At 41.1% G+C, this 23,124-nt stretch overlaps 1 protein-coding gene across 2 annotated transcripts in view; it reads right to left on the minus strand.

Moving 5' to 3' along the window:
* The window catches only part of sgcg (sarcoglycan, gamma), a 53,390-nt gene that overhangs the window by 12,864 nt on the left and 17,402 nt on the right, over window positions 1–23,124 (minus strand). The window contains exons 2-4 of one of the 2 annotated variants that reach the window (XM_088922195.1): window positions 18,413–18,607; window positions 10,810–10,911; window positions 6,886–6,973 (exon numbers count right to left, since the gene is read on the minus strand). In XM_088922195.1, the coding sequence (XP_088778321.1) occupies window positions 6,886–6,973; window positions 10,810–10,911; window positions 18,413–18,607 (385 nt within the window). Of the gene's footprint in view, window positions 1–6,885; window positions 6,974–10,809; window positions 10,912–18,412; window positions 18,611–23,124 lie in introns of both variants that reach the window. The other variant, XM_088922196.1, reaches the window with a different exon arrangement.

The following is a 23,124-nucleotide window of genomic DNA, read 5'->3' on the forward strand; positions in this document are numbered from 1 at the left end:
CAGTGTCCCCAAACTCCACAATAGGGCACTGGAGTAAAAATACTGGACCAGAGAAAAGAGCCCCACCTCCTGCTCCACCAACACCACTTACAACAGCAAACTAATTTTCCTTGCTCTCTCACCAGTACAGTACCCATCCGCGCTTAGCTTCTGAAGATTATCTCAAGATTCCACTTACAAGGCTAGGTTTAGAAACTGTTTTATGTGTTGGTCTAGCAGGGAAAGGAACTTCACTTTTCCATGCAGTAAGTAAGGCTCCACGGCCGAAACGTTGTGTTCTCTTTCTTCTTTTTTTCAGCATGGAATAAACCTATTAATATAATACTACAATATCTCTGCTAACCCCATTAATATCCTCTTACTGTTTCATTGAGAGTCTGCAGAGTTTTAAAAGCACAGGTGCTGCACTGAGCTCTATTGTGTTTGTTTGCTCCACATCCTAAAACAGCCTCTCAGCAGGGTCCTTGCACAGTCCCACTGCACAGCAGCCCCAGACGCAGCTAGGTGTTTAAATTCAGTCTTCTCTGATGAAATGAAATGTTGAAAAGTGGACCTGCGACCGCCCCAGAAACACTGCTGTGGGATTTTACTGTTCACAGCAAGAGAACTTGTTCTGAAGAACTACACGTTTCACTCTTTGGATGATGTAACAGGCAGGTTCTTCCAGGGCAGGAAATATCCACAATTCTTCTTCATGCCAAACCAAAAATGAGGCATTACTGTGGTCCCACAAGCATTTTACTCCTTGACTAGCAAAGCTTTACTTGCTGTAAAGTATCATTGGTGATTGCAAAACCCTTCGATGTCTGTAATCGATGGCTGACACTAACCAGGTCAGCAGTGAGGGTGAAAAACTTTTTATTATGAAGGGATGGTCAAAAAAGAAAGCAGAACGGTTCCTGTAGAAGCCCCCTTGTGGACCTACAGACACAGAGCCTTAAATCATGTTTTAAAAGTGTGGAAAAAAATGATTGGCTACAACCCCGTGAATACAAAACAAGTTTAATGGCCACGCTCAGAGCTGTCAGTAAATTTTAAACATCCTTCCCTGAAAACCAAAAATGTCATGCAGAGTTTCTAAAGGGAAGAGTGCTTCATATACTTTTATGAATGAGCTATCAAATGCCACCTGACTTGATTCGACTAAACGATTCATGCCATCAGATTATGGCAGTTTTATATGACCTAAAATGAAATGTCCCCTAATTGTCTTTCTGAAGATCATTAATGCTTTCTCTCTTACTCAGAGTCAAAGGGGCACGTGGAGGAGGTGAGAACCTTCCAAAACCTGCACTGCCGTGGAAATATGATAATCTCTGAAATAATTCAATTAGTTTTGCAATTTGTCTTCACCTAATTACTTTGATATTACATTCTTTTCCAAACCTAGCTGGACGCATATTAAAGACGTGCAAATAATAGTCTCTGTCAGCTTTGGGGTCTTGCAGAAATAAATATCAGCTCCTCATCGTGGAGATGAAAAGGAAGATATTTGGTTAAATTAAGTTTTAATGGAAATCTTCGAGGACAAATGAAAGAGGGAAAGCTAATGGGCTTTATGAAGTTATTAATTAAGTTTGGTTTATGAAATTGGCTGCAGGGTCTGACTGTGAAGGACATTATTGAGCCCCTCTCTCACAAGCAGCAATGCTTCATTAGCGCTGAGCTCTGCCTATTATAACTTTAATAGACAAATCCCCATTGCTTCCAAGCACAACAATACCAGTGCAGAAAATGCAATCTGGGTCTATCAAGGTACAAGAAAAACGTGCAGTCAGCCTTGGCAGTGATGCAGTTCAATCAATTCAAGCTTAACCTCTTCCTCTTGGAAAATGCCAATAAAAACACAGGCTCTTGCTTTGTATATTTAGTGTCTGTCTGCAGTTGAATACCGAAAGCCAGGACTCAAATTCTCTTGCTATGTGGTGAAATCACTTTCGGTACCTTTTTCATAGACAGTTTTATAGTTCTAGGCAAAACCCTCAGTATGTGGTGTATGAAAATCACACCTCTACAACCCCTAAAATGGATAAAAACCACATTTCCTTTCGTGAAGCAGCAAGCTTGGTATCTGTTCTAACAATAGATGGAGGGGCTTTGTCACTATGTTTTTGATTCCTCACTAATGAAACTCACCAGGTCCTAGATGATAATCCTAAAAATATAAATACAAATTCCAAATGTATTTACAGAATAGATTTGTAACATTTGCTACTTGTTTGCTACCCGACGAATTCTCTGAGGTATGGGGAGATCCTCTGACAGAGGATACTATGACCTGAGTTGAACAAAAACTGCTGGCAGATGATTCTCAGCAACCCAGCATTTCACACAAGCTTCACTTGGCTAAAAAATAGATAAGCAACACTTTACAGTAAAGGCTTACGTGAAACTATTAGAAACAGGACTAATATCACCCGTTAAACAGAATTAAAAGCAAGTGCAGAAAGGCAAGTATTAAGACAGAATATGAAAGTGTGTGACTGCCTTGCAAGATCCGATATGGGCTCGGAGATCATTCGACAGCCTTGGAGCAACAGCATATAAAGCTGGGATCTCCCTGGGCTTCCCAGGATATGGAGGCTGGATACGGGACATGAAGGAAGACAAGAGTCCGTAGATCACAGACGTGCAGGTGTTTGGGGAGGAACAGGGATTCAATTAAGCAAAAACAGAGCGATATGCTCGTGCATTTTAGATACCCTTAAGATCTGAGCCGCTGAGGTCTGGAGACACCGCGACTTGTTAAGACCACATTTGGATATATCAGTAAGCACTGCACTGCAATGAACAAGCCTGGAAAAGATAAACGCATGCTTTAGGACAGACACGAATGGACACAGCGTTGTGAAGATGCAAAAAGACACAATGACAAAAAAGACAACAGTGGGAACATAAGCTTCAGATGCACGATTTTAATCAGAGATGGTTCAGAGGTTCTTGACACCCATACCTGGACTGATTCCATTGCTAACAACAGTCTTAGTTCCTTTTCCACAAGGAACTTCCTAGTGAAACTAAAGTTCACACGGTTGTGGAGTTTATAAGGACGGTCAATCAGCATAACTCTGGTCTTGACAGAGTTCAGATGTAAAAAAATGTTTCGTCCATTTTTTAACAAAATCTAAGGTGTGTGACAAGGTGACAATTAGTCACTATGTGATCCAATTTGGGTGTTACTAACTAATATGATACCGTATTTACGAAGAATCTGACCCAATGGTAACATATAGATATATGAAAAAGGACTAGGACCAAGAACAAAGCCCTGTGGGATCCCAGAAGTGATGGAGTTTGGCGAGAAGGAGCAATGAACCATTTGAATAAGTCGAGAGATGATTTAAACCATCACAGAGCGGTTCCATTAAAACCAACAGCCAATCCTAATCTATTCAGAACAAAGTTATGGATCAACTGTATCAAGGGCAGCACTGAAACTCAGCAGGACGCAGGTGAACAAAAAATGATCGGCATTAGAACCTGTAATAACAGCTGTTTCTGTAGTATGCATCAATCTGAGTCCCAATTAAAATCCTTCATACAGATTCTTAGTAGATCACTGAAATCACTAAAAACAAGCCGTTACAGAACCTTTGCCAAAAAATGTTAGACAATGGATAATAATTAGTGAGTAGCTTGGAGTTGAGTTTCCGCTTTGTCACAAAAGGATAGTAGCTGACGTTTTAGGGTACAATTTCAGATGACAGTGATTCATTGAGGGTACACCTGTCATCGGGTCACATAACTGCAAAAGTTAAAGAAAACAGTGGAAACGGGATCCAAGGAACAGGTGAGCTCAGCTGAAGACTCTGTGAAGTGAGATGCACTAACACTGAAAGTATATGAACTGCGCTCGGAAGTGGAATCTGATTTCTGATGTTATCAATTTCAGTGTGAGAGAACTCAGAAAACGGATTGCATGAAAACTGTAGACTCTCTAGGAGTGATATCTTTAAGTGGGTTTAGAGATGATGCATTATGGAAAAAAGGGTTATAGGATTACGTCTCCCTTCTTCGATTAGCTTCCCAAAAAGCGCTGATCTAGCAGTAGCGAGTGCATTACGGTAGGATAGCTGGTGTTGCTTTAAGGCAAGTAAATGAGCAGACAGGTCTGCATCCATCCATCTGTGTTCAAGATAATACACATGAGGTGTCATGGAGAGGCGCTGGCTGTCACAGTGGGGAAGGATGCGGAAATAACACTTCCCAAAGATTTTTCAGTAGTTGAACAATCCGAAATGCCACCAAGGGTGGAATTCTGAAGCACAATGGAGTCCTCAAGTCTAGCTGGCTAAGGGCAACTGACAGGAGAACTGGAAATCATTTGGATATATAAATCTAAATTAATAGACCTGCTGTTGCAAAACTTAATAGTATGCTTAGAAACTGAAGGGAGATACTGGAGCAAATCAAATGTTAAAAAAAAAAACAGAACCAAACAAATGACTGGATCATTTGAAATAAGATAAGATCAGTTTATTAGCCCTATACAATTTCTTGCATTAGGAATTTGTCTTTTCGCAGACCCCAGCTTGCTCTCCATGAGACACACAGGCACACAGATGGGAGAGAGAAGCTTGGGGTCAGAGGGCAGGGTCAGCCATTTATAAGGCGCCCCTGGAGCAGTTGGGGTTAAGGGCCTTGCTCAGGGGACCAATGGAGTAGGACTCCTCTGTCGGCTGCGGGATTTGAACTGGCAACCTTGCAGCCACAGGCACAGCCACAGATCCTGAGCCACAGAGCCACCGCTCCGCCCATAGATTCAAGAAACACAACCGCTCAAACAGGGACTTGAACCCTGGACCCTCAAACTAGAAGTGCTCTACCAACTGAGCTATCCGGGCTCTGATATGCCCAACTCAAGGTGGTACAGGTCACTAAGAGTCTAAGCACAGGTGATAACAAGATCCAGTGTCTTCAGAGGTGTGATCAGTGGGCACATTCATGTGCTAAGTAAAGTAAAGCCAAAACAATCGAGGACAGCACATGTTCTGCTGAGAGTCAATACAAATAATAATTTAATTGTCTTAAAATTCAAATCCTTATAGAATCGTGCAACAGGGATGACAAAATAGCTGAAACCTCTTAACAATAAATTCTGCCTTGGTGTCCTACATACAAGTGCAATTGCTAGAGGCAAGACAGACACTGCCTTCGGTGCCATGAAGTCAGGGTGATGTGGAGTCAGTGTACGAGGGCCCGTCTACCTAGGGCCGGATTCATGGGGTCTCACTAAACAGAGCTCCCAGGGGCGGGAACCTGCATCTAGCCTCATGTCACCACAGGAAAACACCCCACTCTTGGTTCAGTGATGCCACTGCAAATCTAAAGCAGTTTGTGGCCCTGAAAACAGTCACTCAGCTGCCACACCCAGCACTGTGCAATACTGTCTGCTGTATCACTGCACACGATACTGACTCACCTGGACATGAGAGTCAAAGTCTCCTATCGCCTGGCATCCCTGTTATATTCTATGAACGGGGTTAATCAGATCATTACTCCTCATGGGGAGCTTGTAGGCTTTCCTAATAAATTTGGATGACTGTGAAATAATCTTGATACTCCCACTTCATAAAACAAAAACCAATTATCATCACCCCTGAGAATCAGTGTATTAAAAACAGCATATTAGTCAATTTAATGCTGCTCTTCTCAACACTTTGATAAAGGTGTACATTATTTTTTAATAAGAGTTTAATTTCAAGCAAAATAAGTTGAGGCCGTATGAATTATGATGAGCATGTGTGGTCTTAATTAACTAATGATCAATAATCCATTAACCTCTATCAGTTGCTTGAGAGCAAAAGCTACATTTTGTGTTTCTGTCATCTATCCTTTCCATAAAATTGGACTGATTTTTATCCATGCTGTGTACTGAAGAACTGTTCTGAAGCATAAAAATTTAATGGAATCTATTACTGTCCATGGCATCAGCTCAGCAGTCTGTGTGATAACAGATCTGTACCCACAAAGTGTAAATTATTGATTTTTTGCAAACATGACCTGATGGATTTCTTTAAGCAAAATACAACTCCTTTCACAAAGTTCTACCTTAGGACATGATTAAAAATCTAGAGTACTGTGTGCAATATGGTAATACACACCTCTTAGGAGAAAATTGACAAGGTTGAATTAATTTAACAGGCCGAGACTACAAGGAATATTGCAAAACAAAAGGCTACATGATTCACTCTCAAATAGAGTTGTAATCTACCATCTTTTACTGTATTACATTTACAAAGTTGTGTTCTAAAATAAACTGTTATGTTGCTACTTTGTTATTATTTTCTGCATTGTTCCAAATAGCCTTAATTTTGTCCAACAGCACAGCACTTCTCAATAGTTTCTTGAACTGTGAGGGGTAACTTTCTTCCGTGTTTCACACAGTAGTATCCCTCAGCAGGTCACATCAGGCTCCCATCTCTTGTCTTTAAAAGGGATCTTCGGGGAGCACAGGGAGGGAAAGGTTATGGGGCGATGGAAGAGCCTGCCTGCCCAGCAGAAATTCTCAACCACAGTGAAACACGATCTCCTGCACTTCAGACAGGCAGCATCAACTCCCAGCTCAGCAGCCGAGCTCTTGAGAATGACGTCAGCATGACAAAACCACTGAAGAGTGCAGCTTGTGTCTGCGCTTTTGTTTGTCACGTTTTTGTTGATCGTTGGTGAAAACATCTTTCAGAGAGACCTTTTTTGGACCTGGTTGCTTGGGAAACAGAACAATAATAAATAATCTGCTTTTCTTGCTCTCGAAGCATTAGAAAAAGTTAGCAAAAGAGCAAAACTGTCCAAAACATTTATTCTTTTGATAGTGGAATGTAAGAAATGGTTTTAGAACCAGAAAGTGCAGTGCTATGATTTTGTCAGAAGAAAACAAGTTCTTACCTACTGTTAATCTTCCTGTCACATCCCCGTCTTGGTTTCGGGCATTGACTGTGACGTTCTGAGAGGAGTGAAGAAGCAGGGAGGACTCCTGGAGAACAAAATGACCGGATGAATTCAAGACCTCCTACAATTTTTAGAAAAGTGGCAGCTCTAATACAAAGGTCAAAAGTTCAGCAATGCATTTTCCCTTATTGCAGAAAACTTCATGTTGTTTAAAATCTATTATGGGCGAACTAGCTCATGAAAAGCTCAGAAAAAGTCAGCTCATGTCTGAATGAGTGTGACAGCTGGCAGTTCAGTGGTTGGGAGAGAGAGCTGGAGACCACGATAGTCCCAATACCTGGAGAGTTCACACCAGAAATTGTGGAGCAGGACATAAGGTATCAGAACTGAGCTGTAGCAAGCAGCTCTGTTTCATTTTAAAAATCTAATTGATAGGAGCATCTCTTGAAATCTTTTCTACCGAATATATCCAGCACTGCTGTGAGCCTTGTGACTCCACACAGAATCAACTTACTAGCACTTGATACCGTGTATAATATGAACTTGTATGTAACAGAAGCATTTTGCTGTTAAGAGCTGTCTCATATTGCTCTATTACCTTGTTTCATGTTTTTTGCTCCTTTATTTAAACAGATATGTCAACAGTAAAACAAGGACCTGGAGACCCATTTATACAGCAAGACACTTCCTGGAGCAATCTGACTGCAGCACCTTATTCAGGGATACAGCAGCAGTGTTCTCCAGGGGATCTGAACCTGTGACCCCCTGGTCATGCTTAGAAAAGCAAACTTAAGCACTCAGCATGCTTGTTGCTGGTTTTGTTTCTAACCAGATAAAATCCAGCTTTCTTATGTGTCATAAACTGCACTTCCTTGCAAAAGCCTTGATATAGCCACTTCAGCAGGAATGATATATTTCTGAAACGTTCGTGCTGCAGTTCCCATTCCATTCTCGTGTGCTCAATCCCGTATCTTTGGTTTTCCTCTTTGGGATTAGTTTTTAAAACCGTTCAACGGGAAGCTCGGGTAGTATCATGACTCCTGCAAGCTTGGTCATTTAGAATTTCTTTTATTGCCCACTAGAACTGCCCATGTTCCAGCCAATAAAACACAGACAGAAAAGCTCCGCTCATGATACTTGTGCAAATGCATGTTTGCAGGCATATAAATCATAAACCCAGAATCCCAGGTGGTTCTCAACGAACGTCTCTATTGGTAGTTTTGCTCCAGATATCGATTTACAAACCATTTACGACAATGCACTATAACTCATTTAAAGAACACAAGATCTTAATAATAAAGTGAAACAGAGTATCTAATAGCCCCCCAAAGGTATTTATTAGAACAGATTAGATAGTGGTGCTGGAAATCAAATCTCAAGCCTCAGCTAGTACACTTTGTATGTAGTCCTTCATTAACAGTTCAGCTTTTCACAGCTGACATTTAATCTTTGAACAGAGGCTGACGCGAGTTCCTGCTGCTTTCTAATTACAGGGAAATGTGCCCAAAGCATGGAACAGATTTGTAAAGCTCTTTTTCAGAGATCGTTTGAAAGGTTAAGTGTTGCCTCTTAGCGATTCCAGCAAAGTGAGCACTTCATAATTAACATACTTTTTTTTTTACATACACTAAAATATTTCTTCATTTTTAGAATGAGTTGCTAAGCAATTCTAATTGGAAACGGTACGTGTGAACTTTTGGATTCTTAGGTTGCAGAAAAAAAAAGATTTGCTTTGAATAATAAAAGAGCATAATAGAGCTTTTTGCTATACAATACATGCAAAGAAAGGATATAATATAAACGTAGTGGTTAGGGCAGCCACAGTCCAACAGGTTTAACTGGTCACCTCCAATCAGTAATTTCTAAACACTTGGGGCCATTTCTTCTTTATCACTTAAGCAGGTGATTTATGTGATTAAGCAGTTTCAGGGTCATTTAAAATGAATATCCCAACTCCCTGTAGCTCTCAAGGATCACAGGAGGCCATTCCTGACTGAATCCAACTCTTTTTTGTGATTGATCTGCTTGGCTGTTGGTTTGCTTGTGTCTGCATCCAGCCTCCCTCACTTCAAGGGTACTGATTCCTACAGCTTCGGCACGAGCATGTCCTCGGCTTACTGACCGTTCTTCTGGACTAAGCAGCTCTTAATGTGTGAGCAATGTCTGAACTAATGGCACAGGTAGCAGAAACAAGAGACCTGCCTTCATGAAAAGCCCAGTCGGGTATTTTCCAGGCAGCACACCTGAATAAGAGCAGTTCTGAAAGGCAGGAACTGGTGCAGGGTTGACAACAATTACAAATCCAACTTGACTCTTTTAAAAGTTGAAAGCAAATGTAAAAATATGCCGTGTTCATAGCTCTTGCCGTACAGTAACTTTAAAGTACTTATTTTTTACATTGTTAATTTTGTAAGTTTGATTTTGCTTCTTTCTTCAGTTTCATTTTTGTTTTTCAATCACATTCTCATCAAACTGTATATCAGATTTGAGAGAAGAGATCAGAAGTCACCTGATCCATGCATTTAATCAGAAGTGCTTCAGAGTGTTTAAGCTCAGTACCCTGTGTGATGATTCACTTCCCAGAGTAGAACTAGGAAAATGTAACTAGTCTTAACTATAAAGTTGTGGGTTCACATCCCAAAACAGCTCAGACACTGCTATTGTACACTTGAGCTAGTCACTAGAAATATTACAGCAAAATATCCAGCTGTATAAATGTGAGTAAATGTAATTTGTTTTAGTTAAAAGCATCAGCCAAATATATTGTAGTAATTACCATGAGTAGTAGTGTTTGGGCCAGTGGAAACATTGTGACTGGGCTAATCTGCATACAGTCTCACAACTGGACTCACCTCTTTATTCTACCCAGAGTGCCAACAAAACCTGATTCCCTTAGTGAATGAAATAAGCAGTATCACCAGATTATCTCTATCATCTCTATCATCTCTTCTGGACTCTATGCACTAGTTGCTGGGCCATTTGACTGTTACTTCAGGGGTAAAATGTATGTAAATTAACTCAACAACTTGCATAAGGTTGGAAAAGAAATCAAGAGCACACTTGAGTACACGGAGCCCGTGTGTTATAACATTATCTAGGGTGAGCAATCATTCACTGGATCTCAGCTGCACTGAAATCTATTCAAACAACCTTCAATGCAGCACATCCTGCACCTCATTCTATAAGGCAAAATGCCTTGCTCTCAAGGACAGGGCCGGAATGAACATGAAATGCATTAGGAAATTACTTGTCAGAGACAAAAATAAAGACTTTCTTCTGGTTCAACTACTAGGAACCTTTGCAAACCTGCAAAAAAATCAGGTTTGTAAAAGGACAAGAAGGGTATTCATATAGACTTTCTAAATAATTTGAAAGCATTACAAAATTCCTATGCTAATGCAAAAAGGCAATTTCTGAATAAACAAACAGAGAATCTTCATGATGACATTGAGAATCTGCCCTTAAGAAGCTATTTTCTGACTAAAGGGAATGCATGTTGTCAGTTCCTACCAGTGTGTCTGACAAAAACAGCAACATAAATAAAATTGAAAGTACAGCACTTAAGACTGTAGCCTGGTAACACATCATAGCCAGTTCTCAAGCAATGAAGAACAACACTGTGGGGCAGCAACTGCGAGACACAGATCGTAGAAATACCAAGAGTTTCAACAAAACTATTGTGGATAATCTGCTTCTTCATAAAGAAGCTTCTCTCTCTCTGCTATTCTTGCAACACTTGAACAAGAACGCGTTTCCGACAGAAATGGTTTACAAGTTAGATTTTTAATTGACTCTGACCTTACTCCTCTTTTTAGACCTCTCCGCCATGCCAGCAGTGGCGAAAGTTGATGACTGGTTTTGTATTTGCTGGGTCTTGGAGTCATTTTGAAAATAATTTCTGAAAAAGTTGTGCACACCTACCTCTCTGGAGTGAATCTCTTTGGCATAGAGTGGAAAGAGAAATTCAGACTCTCCTTCAAGTCTGAGCCCCTCGCTTGTTACTCTTAAAAGTCCCATTCCTTCCTGCAAAAAAGTCAGAAAGAAAGAGAGTAAGAAAAGCACTTTATTGAAATAAATCCTTGGAAGTTCTGGATTATCACAGTCGGAACTTTTTTACCTTCTTATTTTTACCCAGTAAGTTCAGTATATGTACAACATTCCTGAAGTGGCCAATGACGACTTCATCAGGGCTTGTCCCTGGGAGAGAAAGCACTGTCTTCCTGTTCTGAGACTGAATACCACAGAGTGGTATTGCTCCGTTATTGATAAAATGACTAAAACGTGGTTAAATATGTCAAAGTCCATTTGCAACAACATACAATATTTATAAATTATTTCTAGAATTATTTTCAACAATCTAGTTGCAATAATTGCTAATTGAACTTCAAAACACTGAGCTTCAGTGTCAATTTTATCACCCTAAAGTTACTCAGCTTCCTCCTGCCTTTGCAAATGAGGCACCACTTTCTGTCTAGTCTGCTTGTTATTTTGCTTCTTCATACCCCAAGCTTTCACTGGGACATACTTTAACTTTCCCACACAGGGAGCATGACAATTCATTGTATGTCATCCAGCTGTTTTCAGGAAATGCCTGTAGACATTAGAACAACCTCTGGAACACGGCAAATTTCAACACAAATTATTTTCAAGTCTTGAAGTGATATTGTTCACAAGAAATAAAGCAGTGTATCTACAGTACCATTGTGCCTTAGTTTTATGATTAAACATTTAGACAGCGAGTTCATGAATTACATTATTGGTTATTCAGAACAGATACAGTTCTCCTTACAATTATACACAACAACCACAAAAGCAGTCCCAGACAGTATAGTTTCAGGTCTGAGCACTAAAACAGCCAAATGCTCAGTGCAATCTCATTAATTTGAAATGAAGCACTATTCTTTCAAAGCCTAATAAGACTGAATGAAGAAAATCACATCCCATTGCACAGTTACATGTTTGGCCTGCAGTGCTCTTCGCCAGCCCACTTGTCCAGCGTGACAGTGTGATGCCAATCTTATCCTTTCAGGTTTGGTTTGTAAAGTGGAAGGGACCCTCAAGGCATCAAGAAGACATTTATCATTTGGCGGTTTTACAAGGCAGAGTAAACTAACGTATTATGGGCTTCAATATTAAATTAACTTGGATAATTTCACTCTAATTTGTGCTGTTCTGGTCTGTTGGATGCTCCTCAGATCACAGTGGTTATCTTGGCTGACAAATCAAAGCTTTTATAAGATGTGAAATGATTCTATAGAGGGTCAGCGTTTCACCTGATGATCTTTAGAATGTGCTATAACAAAAAGAAGAGTTGATCTTTTTGTCAAGAGAAACACATTTAGAAAAATAATAGCTAGAAAAAAATGATATAACTTTAACAATGGACAAGCTGTATTACTCGTGTCAGTATTTTGTATCTGTAAAATGATATGGAAATGTGAAAGAGCTCACAGGAATGGTGGGCAAAGGGAAATGTTATAAATGTACGTAACGTAAACCATTTCTGCAACGAACAGTTGTCTGTAACATCTGAAAGCAGTTGAAAATGACTGGCTGTCTCCAGCAATGAAATCTGTTTTTCCTTTTATCCTGGGTGGAATGTGATTAGGTGGACTGAGGCGGGGTGCTATTTGTTTCACCAAGACAGGGGCCTAAGCCATTGAGCATATGGATCTGATTAAGATATACATGTAGAAAATAAGGTGTTTGGGTAATCTGCAAATCGTATACCATCATGACAATTTTGTTAATAAAACTAATTGACAGAAACATAGGTAGAGATGTGAGAGAGTGTTTCAGTGTTTGTATTGAGGAGGAACTTTAGGGAGGCCACACTGTAGAAGCCCAGAGTGGAGTTTAACCAGGACACTATGGCTAACACCCCTACTGTTTCAAGCAGTGCCACGTGATCTTTAACAATCAAGAAGTCAGGATAATACCTCTTGCTGGGGCTTGAGCTCTGCAACCGGAGAAGGTAACACCGATGACACCATCTGAACTGACACTAAATGGACATTTCTAACACGTAGAAGCCTCAGTGGTATTGAGGAATCATTCTACTGATTGCTTAAGGAAAAATGTGTCCAGTGGAAAGGGACTTTGGGGAACATACAACGTATTTTATTGTGTGTGTCAGGATTTATAACAGCATGCAGTATCATGCATTAGACAGGTTCAGGCTTTATTCAAATAAGTGTTCATCCTCACATTCTGAGTGCACACCCTGCTGAGCTAAACCTGTCATTTAAAATCCACTGCCACCCTTGAGCTTGGTGAGGTGTTAAAGGCAGCCAAGGAACAAATGCATCTCACTTAATGTTGATCACGGCAAAAGCCAGTACTCGCTAAACTCTGGGGCAAAGGAAAACTAGCCAGGTGTGGAGGACTCCAAGCAATTCCAGTGATAATGTTCCACTCTCATTCTGTCAGTGTTATGGTTCTCTCTGTGCAGTAGTCATAGTGAATCTTGCATCAGTTTGCTCTTTTCTTTTGTTCTGAAATATATATGGATTCCCATGACTGGAGAAACATTTTTACAAACCTAAATATCCATGTAAACCAAGGGTCTGAGTTTATTTTTGCAAAATCTTAGCAATGACACTAAGTAAGAGAAGAAATAACTAACAGTGGCAAAACCCTTTGAAAACAAAAGACCTCCCAGCATCATCTCAGTGTTTTCAGTGGTTAGCTGCAGTATATTAACAACTGAAAGCAAAAGCTATTGGAAAGGAACATGCAATCACTTTACAGTGACAGCACCGATTGGGCCAATTGTGCAGATCTACTGTAGTGTGTTGAATGTGACATTGCAATCTGTCTTTATTTATCTTCCATTAAATGCCAGTAAGAGAAGAGAGAGCAACAGAGCGAGGAGTGTAAAGGAAAAATCAATGGCACCAACAGAACAATTAAAAAAGACACAGAACACAGAAAGAAACATTATATGCTTCATGGATTCCAGTGTACAAGTACAGTGAAGAAATCATTGCTGAGTGCAGAGTGAATCATTGAGACACACCAATTATCCAGAACAATCGGGCGTTCTTCAAGCCAAACCAAACTTTCTTTACAATAATCAAACCTTTCTGGGCTCAGTTCATTTCTGCATCGGTGCATATCAGTGTGTGTTTTTCTTAAACTCACAGAGAGTTGGATCTTGCCTTACAGGCGGCTGTGGACTTGAATTCCTGCCGTACGGACCCTGCCGTTGGGCGAGACTCCGAGGAGCCAGTGGGATGGAGCCCAGGTTCGTTGGGCTTGTACTGAATGGATGGATATGGATCCGATGCCGGAATGGCCCTTCACAGAATGGGTATGTTTCGAACTGGAAGGAGCCGAGGCTACAAAACTCCAAGGAGCAGACATGTTACCCCACTGCTGGGGATTCATGACCGGTTTTGCCCATCAGTGTGCTGGTCCTTTATCACAACAAATCTTGTTTCACACTCTCCTCTTGGCCCACACTGGTGCAGGTGTCTGGGCTCCCCATCGCGCACTGTGGTGAAGTATACTGCTGGACAGCCCATCTGCTCTGAGAAACGTAGGTGCCGCCTATCGTACTCACCAGCACGACCTTCTCTCTTGATCGGGCCTCTTTGCCTACGAGGTGAATGCTTCACTGGCTTGACTTAATTTTCAGACCTTCTAATTGGGAAAATAATTCTTAGCCTAATTTATTGCAGTTCTCGGTAACATCCAACCACTTAAGATGTAGTGCTTTTAGGTTATCTTTCTTCCCATTTTGTAAAGAAAATGACAGCTCACCTTTTTTTCACAGCTTAACATAATTCCCATGTTATTTTTTTAAATGTTTTTTTCAATGCAAAATGAATCTGGTCCCGATTTTTGGACAAAAGACAGTCGAAGTTTAAGAATATTTCAGAAAGGGTATTACACCATACTTTTATGCGGGCCGTTTGAAAAACCCAAATGGCACAAAGAAATTTAAATATACACTAACGTACAGAAACAGTTTACTGCATGATCTTTTTGAATTGTACCCTTTCATATACCCAAGCACAGAAATACCTCTACACCAGAACTGAAGGCCATCCTTATTCCATTTTCTCATTTAGATAACCTCTGCAAAAACGGCATGTTTTCATATTGCCGAAGATTCTGAGGATTTTTGCTCCCATCTGTGACAAATTTGATACAGCCCATGAGGTCAATGCCAAATGGTTTTTTAATAGAGATTAAGTAAGGCAATGTTAAATTATTGCACGCACAATCTACTGTCTTGGGAGTCGACAAATTCTATAAACTCAATGACAGTCAATGAAAACACAAGAAGTAATATTTACCCGCCAATGCAGGAGCCCGAACAGACCATCATCTGGCTCCAGTTACTAGATAGTGATCTGTAATGAGTGTTCTGTCTGAGATGCTTCTGACGACCAGAGTTCTGCAGATACCAATTTCATTGAAGAATTATCCCTCCTGGGCTGTGTGCCAACAGTGATAGTGAATCAATGTCGCTTGTGTGAATTAAGTACAAGCCTCTGGGGAGCAACACTTAATCCAATACATATCACTCGGCAAGCCTCTATAGGGACAAAGAGAGCTGCACACTAATATCTTCCAAAGAATCGCGTGCAGTATAAGAGACTGGAAAACACCCCCAGCAACACCAAGGTGTCAGAAGGGCACATAAACTAAAACTCATCTTGGATTAGAACCAAAAGCCATAATCCTCCACAAAAACCAAGCTCTTTGTTCACTGCTACGTTCATTTCACAGATGACAAGTGGCATTTTTGTACAATACTAGAAGCTCTGTCGTTAAACATTAAGCCCTCTGCACATCATCTTTATCCATCTTCCAATTCAGAAAGTACATGAGTATTTAATTCAGCACACAAATAGATGTGCGAACAAAATCCGATATTGCTCCTACTAGAAAGACATGCACTCAAACACCATTGACTTTACTTGTGTGACTGATCCAAGATCCAAATCCCACATGGTGTACTTAGAGGAGCTGGAATGTCTTTTTTTGACAGCAGCAGAGAGGAGCTTCCTTGGGTATTCGGTGCCTTCTTAAAAAGCAGACACATTGAGCAGAAACGCTGTCAGGGTAAACAGTTAGACGCTGTTTACAAATACTTGTAAAATCAATCAGCACTGAAACACGCTGTGATCTTCAATATCTAACTGAGTCACAACTTGGCAGTCCCTGGCTGAAGTCACTGAGGTGGGACTTTCGTAAAGGACAGCCAAGGACTGTTCAGAATATTTGACACTGGAAAATACTGTAACACGAGCTCTAGCCCCCCTCCACTCCCAGGAGTCATCACGGCAGCTCATTGGAACAGTCTACAGAGGAGAGCTATATAAAGGATGTCTCCCCTTCCCCTCCCCAACTACTTAAACTTTCCAACTGTCCCCGTGAATTTTTTCCCACCCAGCTGTCACAGTGCCCTGGGATGTTACAATTGCAGAGTCACTCCACACTTTACACACTTCCGAAGGCAGTGTGTTTCAACCTCATGCCTTCACTGTGTCTGATCAGGACACAGATGAGGACAACCTCATCAAAGGGGAATGGAGTGTTATCTCAGCGTCAAAGGGCCCTGTGGTAAGGCGCGCAGGCATATCTGATACACCAGCACTGGGCTGACGCTTCTGCACGCAGTCTCCAGCGAGCTGGCCGAAGCACGCCTGTGCTCCTGATGGGACGGGCTAGGGGCTGTGCTGGACAGAAAAGGTGCCAGCAGCTCGAGAAGATGTGGAAGAGCGAAGGGAAAAACACATTTCTATGGCTGACGCGGTCGTGAGCCACGTGGGGATCATGTGAGCTTTTTCTGCTGCACACATTTCCAGAAAGTGAGGGGTATTAGACCCCAATTTTAAAAGTGGGGGAAAACGCCTTTCTGGTGCCCCTGGGCTCTAGTGCTGTAACACTTAGGCCTTGAATGTGCTCATACTGCTGAAATAGGAATCTTGTTTCCTCAGCCTGCAGCATGTCGCCTACTTTACTTCGCCTCCAATACAATATTCTTTTCTCTCTTTTGGAGTTTCTAATATGGTACGATTGCACAAATTACAAATCAATTGCACAATTGTTCTTAATGCAGTTCTCCTTTTTTGATTTGATGCTGTTCTTTTTTCTATAAAGTTCTTTCTTTCTTCCTTATACTGTTTTTCTATTAATGTACTGAATCATTTTTAATACGCAGTTTTCTAGTCTTTGATGGATTTTGTTTTGGGATGAACCTGTCCTTTGCTTCAAGCAGAACTACAGCCATTCCCATTCCCATCCCATTCTACTGATCCCACATCCCATGCATTCACAAATTGCTTATGAGTCTCTGACCCCTGTTGACTGTTTGAAAAGACAAGATCAACACTGGCTAATTAAAGAGACGTTATAACCTATATAACTAGTATTCATCATTTCACTGTCAGTTTCTGATATCCCTGATGTTTTTTCCCCAACCTATGGAAGGAAAATAACAGTCTCCTATGATAGCCACATCTTCATATCTTTACATACTGCACATTCTTATTTAATTGCATAGGACTTCATTAAAGCTCTCAGAATGTGATGGCCTGCATCATGCCCCTAACACCATGTGTTGTCTAATGTCCTCAAACACTCTGATATGCTTATTATTATGGTAGAAAAAATAATGGAGTCCACCTCAAAGTCAAATGCAGCCTTGTTTACCATTGTTTTGTTGTTTTACTTTGCACCCTCACCCTGTCAATTGCTTTTCCTTCTTCACCTCAATCTTAAATCACTCTGCTTCAGGACAGTTGTTGTTTTAACCGCAGAAAGGTGCGGACACACACAACATTAATGGACATCCCTCTGACAAGGAGACCTAGAAAACTCATACATCAGAAATGTGTCTCTTGCCTGACATGTCAGCCTGCATCTCATCATTGACTGTGTTATACAGGACGATAATAAACTGCTTTGAAGTTGGCAGAAAATTTGTGCTTTAGATTGAATGTCAACTCTGACAAGAGAGTTCTCTATAAATTATATCTGTGTAACAGATGAAGCCCAAGTCATCAGTATACTGATTTTCCTGCACTGTCAGAGGAGTTAAGATATGTCAGATAATGATATGAGGATGTCTGAGAAGAAGAGTTTATTATTCAAGATATTTAGAAATCTTATTTTGAAAGTGCCAATGTCCGAATTGGACGTCTTAATGGAAATCATTATTTTTAAAGCACGAGTGCCAATTCAAAACCTGTTCTATGATGAAAGCCCACTTTACTTTTAACAGTTCTGCATACGTTCATCCTGAAAATGTACACTAGCACAGCTACTGAACCCCCACCGAGAACTGAACCTTCATCAGGACTGCAGAGAGTTTCTCTCAATCCAGGTTTGAAATCCCCCCACAAAACACGTCTCCAGCAGTACATCACCTTCTGACACAGATTCCCTCAGATTCCTCCGGACACACAGAGCGCCGAGAGTCCCACCCGAACCCTACGAGCACCTCGTTTAGAAACCCTGCCGAGAGCCCATACCGTGAGGCAGAGACGCCAGAAGAGCACACACTCACCGCATTGAACCACATCACTCTGAGGATCCAGATGGTCAGGGCAAGGTTCACAACCAAAATGATGAGCATGAGCAGGATGAACAGGTAGAGGCAGCGCTTCCTCCAGCCGTAGATCCCAATCTTGTAGACATGCTGGCTCTCGTGGCGCGGGAGGCTCGTGCCTTGCGTCGTGGACGTGTATTGCTCCCGTACCATCTGCTGAAAAAGACACCAGGCCCGTCTGTGAAACCCAGGGGCTCGCAGAAGGAACCCAACACTGCAGTCGAAGGAAACAAGCAAGGAAAGCAAGTCCACGGGCCTCCTTTCCTGCTCTTTCATCCGGGGGGCGGGACAGCCTGCTGATCCACGCGTGACCCATGCTGTTGGCCAGTCAGGAGGGAAAGGCATCAGGCCGCAAACCTTGGCTTGACCTCTGCCAGGCCAGGCACCAGCACACAGGAGGCACAAGGTGAAATAAATCACAGCAGCACTCTGCATGCAGAGACAGAAACTGAGTTTTGTTCCACTTACATCCTTCTTTATTTCAGGATGGAAGTGGCCTTAAGCAACTTCCTTAGATATTCTAATTAAAAAAAGCTAACTCAGGATCTGCATCCAAACACGGCAACACAAAAGGATGATGGTTCTTGGGCTTTAAACTCCTGTTGGCAGAAAAGATTGCCGCAACTGGCTGTGTAAAGCACTGTGTTAAGCAGTGAAAATCTAAAACAATGAGCGAGGTTCTCTTTGGTCATGGAGACACTGTCCATCTGGAATTCTGGTTCCAAGCAATTTCACAGACTACTGCTCTGGCAGTCTAGGGAGAAACCTCTTACTTGAAAACTAGATGTCACGTTAATATATGATTCTGCCTATAAAACTTCCTCTCACCCAAATCTATCGTAAATTGTCCAGCAGATTTATAGAAACAGTGTAGCTATATATATATACACATTCCTTCGGTATGTGTGACCAACGTCAAAAGTAACATTTCAGCGCTTTCTCAGGATACATAGGTAATAAAACTACTACTGGAATAACAAGATTGATAAGCAGGAAAGAAAAGATGCTCAAGTGGTCTTGCTCTTTCAGGGAGAACCAGGCAGTATTCATATTCACTGTATGGAACGCAGGACAGCACAGTCTAGGGGGTTTCACCTACAGCAAATATACTGCCTTGCTGTGTGGGATTTTGAGACTGAAATGTTCAAGGGAAATTTTATAGCTTCTGATTTCAGATACAAAGTTTTCCACCGTTTTTAACTGAACTTCTCCCTCAATCAAAATAATTTCTACTGCCTTACGTAAAAGCAAGAAACCCAAAGACTAAGAGATTTAAATGTCAGAGTAATGCCAGACAAATTCATTTCATGCTGGTAGAATATCCTCAGCACTGGAGTTCAGCTGAAGAACTAAGTGACATGGTAACAGTGCCCCATTTCATTTCAATTCATTTAGGGAACAAGATGACAGCTGCTGAGAACAGGTATTAAAAATGAGTCCAAATTGCTGTAAATTAGCCATAATTACCTAAAATGTTTTTGTGTGGCACGGGGCTTGCAACCTTAAATTATCAAGATTACAAAATGGCCGTATTTTAAAATCTTTAACTCTGAAGTCAATCTGTGCTCCTCGACTGCGAGTCCTACCCTTCTGTCAATCAGTAGGTCTTAGCGGCTCTTTCTAAACATAGTCCACCCCTGGAAATCTGAAGGGGTGGGAAACTGGAGCTGTAGAATTCCATCAGTGTCCCTGCAAGGTCCCTAGCAGCGACCAGCAGAAAAGGTCGGATTTTTCACATGATTTTTCACACCCACCACTGAACAGGAACGGGTTGGCGGCACGTGGGGAGGTCAAAGACATGACATGAAGCACCGCACTGAGCAAAACCTGGCAGCAACTGCCCAAAAGACAAATTCTCTGAAGACCCACACGCTCCACAAAAAAAACAGTAGTCCTTATCTCCCTTTCAGTCCAATAAAAATATGTTGCCCCTAGACCAGGGAGTGGCTTCGGGTGCTCAGCAGGCAGAACGTGACCAACGCGATTGGTCTCCTGCCTTTCCCAGCTGCTTATGTATAGGCTTTCAGCTCATTAAATAATAATAATATTAATAATAATAATAATAATACTCATTGCTTACACTTATAGAGCGCTTTTCTGGACACTCCACTCAAAGCGCTTTACAGGTAATGGGGATCCCCTCCACCACCACCAGTGTGCAGCCCCACCTGGATGATGACTGAAATCCCCTCTCATCTCCTTCAGAGTGACTGGGTCTAGAAATCAAGCTCCCTGGGACACTGGTTGTGCTCAGGCCTCCCGGCATGCCAGCTGGCTCCGAGACTGACTGAGCTGTAGCTGCAGAAATGGTGGATTTCTTAGGGAAAGACTTCATGTTTCACTTTTCTGTAAAGCTGGGAAAGACACAAAACCTGCCCGCCTGACAGTTGGTCCTGAAAAGTGACCCATTTCCAATGCCCTCCCTAGTCTAAAGTGCTTGTAAGAAAAATCCATACCGTAATGAAAGTGCTTTCTCAAGGAGAAGCCTTTCCCAAAAGCTATTACTCCATTTTTATAGAATTTGTTATGGCTTTACAATTTCAAAGTTGAGAGGAAACCCAAGATTTAGGGCAGGGCTGTTTCTCGGAGAGTATCCACCACGACCTAAACTCCACGTCCCAGCCAGCAATGCGGAGATCGCGCTGCATGTCAGTGTAATTGGAAGCTAATCTCTAATGAACATGTGCAGCCAATTAATTTTGTAGATTGATAAACCACAAGTTAATTTAGAAAAGCTTCATCTACAAACAGTTCAGTACCTTCAATTCTCCAAGCTAAACAATCCCAAAAACAAACAATAAAAAAACAGGATACAGTACAGAACAGAACCCCACTATTTCTTTCTACCGGGATGAAGTGATAAAGTGCTTTAGACTTTGTCATATCTACGATAGGTCGTACCAGGATCATAAAATCGATGCCATTTTTGCCACATTGGTACCTACAATAAATCACTGCTACAATGTTAAATGTACAGTGTACAGTGTTAAAAGGCAATGACATAGTCTCATTTAAATGAAGATTAAAAACAATTTTATTTTCTTTAACTTTCTTCAAATACTATTTGTTTATATGAATTTATATATACAGTAAATATTTATATATATATGAAAATTGCTGCATTTGTATTGTACCTGTATTCAGAGGAAGAAATATCTGTCATTAAAGTAAATAATGTAAACAGTAAACATATTTTTGAGCACTTGTTCGACAAAGCAAAAACAGTTTGCTCATGTGGACCGTTGAAGTCTCTGCTCTCTGCATGGTACATCACTAAAATTATTTTCTTTGGTTTCAAGATATGTGACTGCTCTGTCACAACTCCCTTTGGCAGCAATCAGTTATAAGCTTAGCACGTCCAAGTCTCACAGGATGAGGAGCCCTGTCTGCATCAATTTCTCTCTATTCTTCTTCCTTTAGCTTTGTCTGTGATGAGAGCACGAGAAGAGGCTCTGAGAGGGACTTGTGCTGGAATATCCCTACAAGCACTGAAACAATAAAGCAAGAATTAGTGAGGCTTTGCTATCCAAGGTCATCTTAAATATTATTTTAGGAAAACGATCCATAATTGAGCCATAAAATTCCCTGTTCTATTTTAGAAATGTTTCTTCTATTGACTCTTACTAGTTTAATCCTTCAAAACATTTACACTACACAAAGCACACATCATTCCACATTCTTGAATGTCTGCTCCTGCAGCTTTCTTGAAGAACAGCTGTCACAATTCTTACAGGCTGAGGAGGGTGATAAGGGAGGTGTCTCAAGAGTCTAGATCACTGTATGTAACACCTGGCAGTGTAAACATTTCCAGCTTCAAAGCAGTGGGGATGAAGGGGTCCAGAGTCTGGAATCAAAGCAATCACAAAGTTTGCATTGGTTTACCTTAGTTCATTTAGTTCTGGGTAAATGATTAAGTCTCAATCAACAGTCCAGAAACACACTATGTAAGATCAGAGCAGGAAAGTAAGATAGGGAAAGAAAAAAAGGTCATACCACAAGAGAGGGGAAGATTTGGAACTTGAAGCTTGAGCCAGGCGAGACTCCCTACTTCATGATCATCCAGGAAAAAAACCTGATTGGATCTCAGTATTTGAACCGTGCTAGAAAGAGCTTGCTATTCTGTAGCTTTTAGGGAACGTGGGGTTCCTAAGAGGAATCCCTCAGGTTAATACTGCCTCTCCTGCTAGTGGGTGCATTTTAGAATGGCGGAGAGAGATTTAACTGCAAGCTGTATTGTATTTAGTTTAGAAAGTGGTTTATCTCTTCTTTGGCCTCTGTAGGGATTGTTTAAGAGTCAAGTACTTGGTAGCAGCCTGGAGTTTTCTGGCTGGTCTAGATGTAGGACCCTGAAACACCTTGTCTGTAAACTTGTAAATACAAAAACTTGTGTGTTATACTGTATGTTTATGTTGTGTGTAGTGTCGTGTGTGTCACTATCATTGTTAATAAATACATGTTTAACCAGGTGTCCCTGAATTATTACTCTTTTCACCAAAGCTGTGACAGAGGACAAAAGAGCTTACGTGCCTCTAACTACACCAATCACTCTGGCACATTCTGGCAGAACTCACTTACAAGTTGGGGGTTATGATTATTTATTTTAGTTATTAACTAATCTGCTTTGTCGTAAGTACCATGTGGTTAAAGCCCCTACCCTGGTTTGAGTATCC

Source organism: Atractosteus spatula, chromosome 7, assembly GCF_055471065.1.
Source record: "Atractosteus spatula isolate fAtrSpa1 chromosome 7, fAtrSpa1.hap1, whole genome shotgun sequence".
Classification (NCBI taxonomy): Eukaryota; Metazoa; Chordata; class Actinopteri; order Semionotiformes; family Lepisosteidae; genus Atractosteus; species Atractosteus spatula.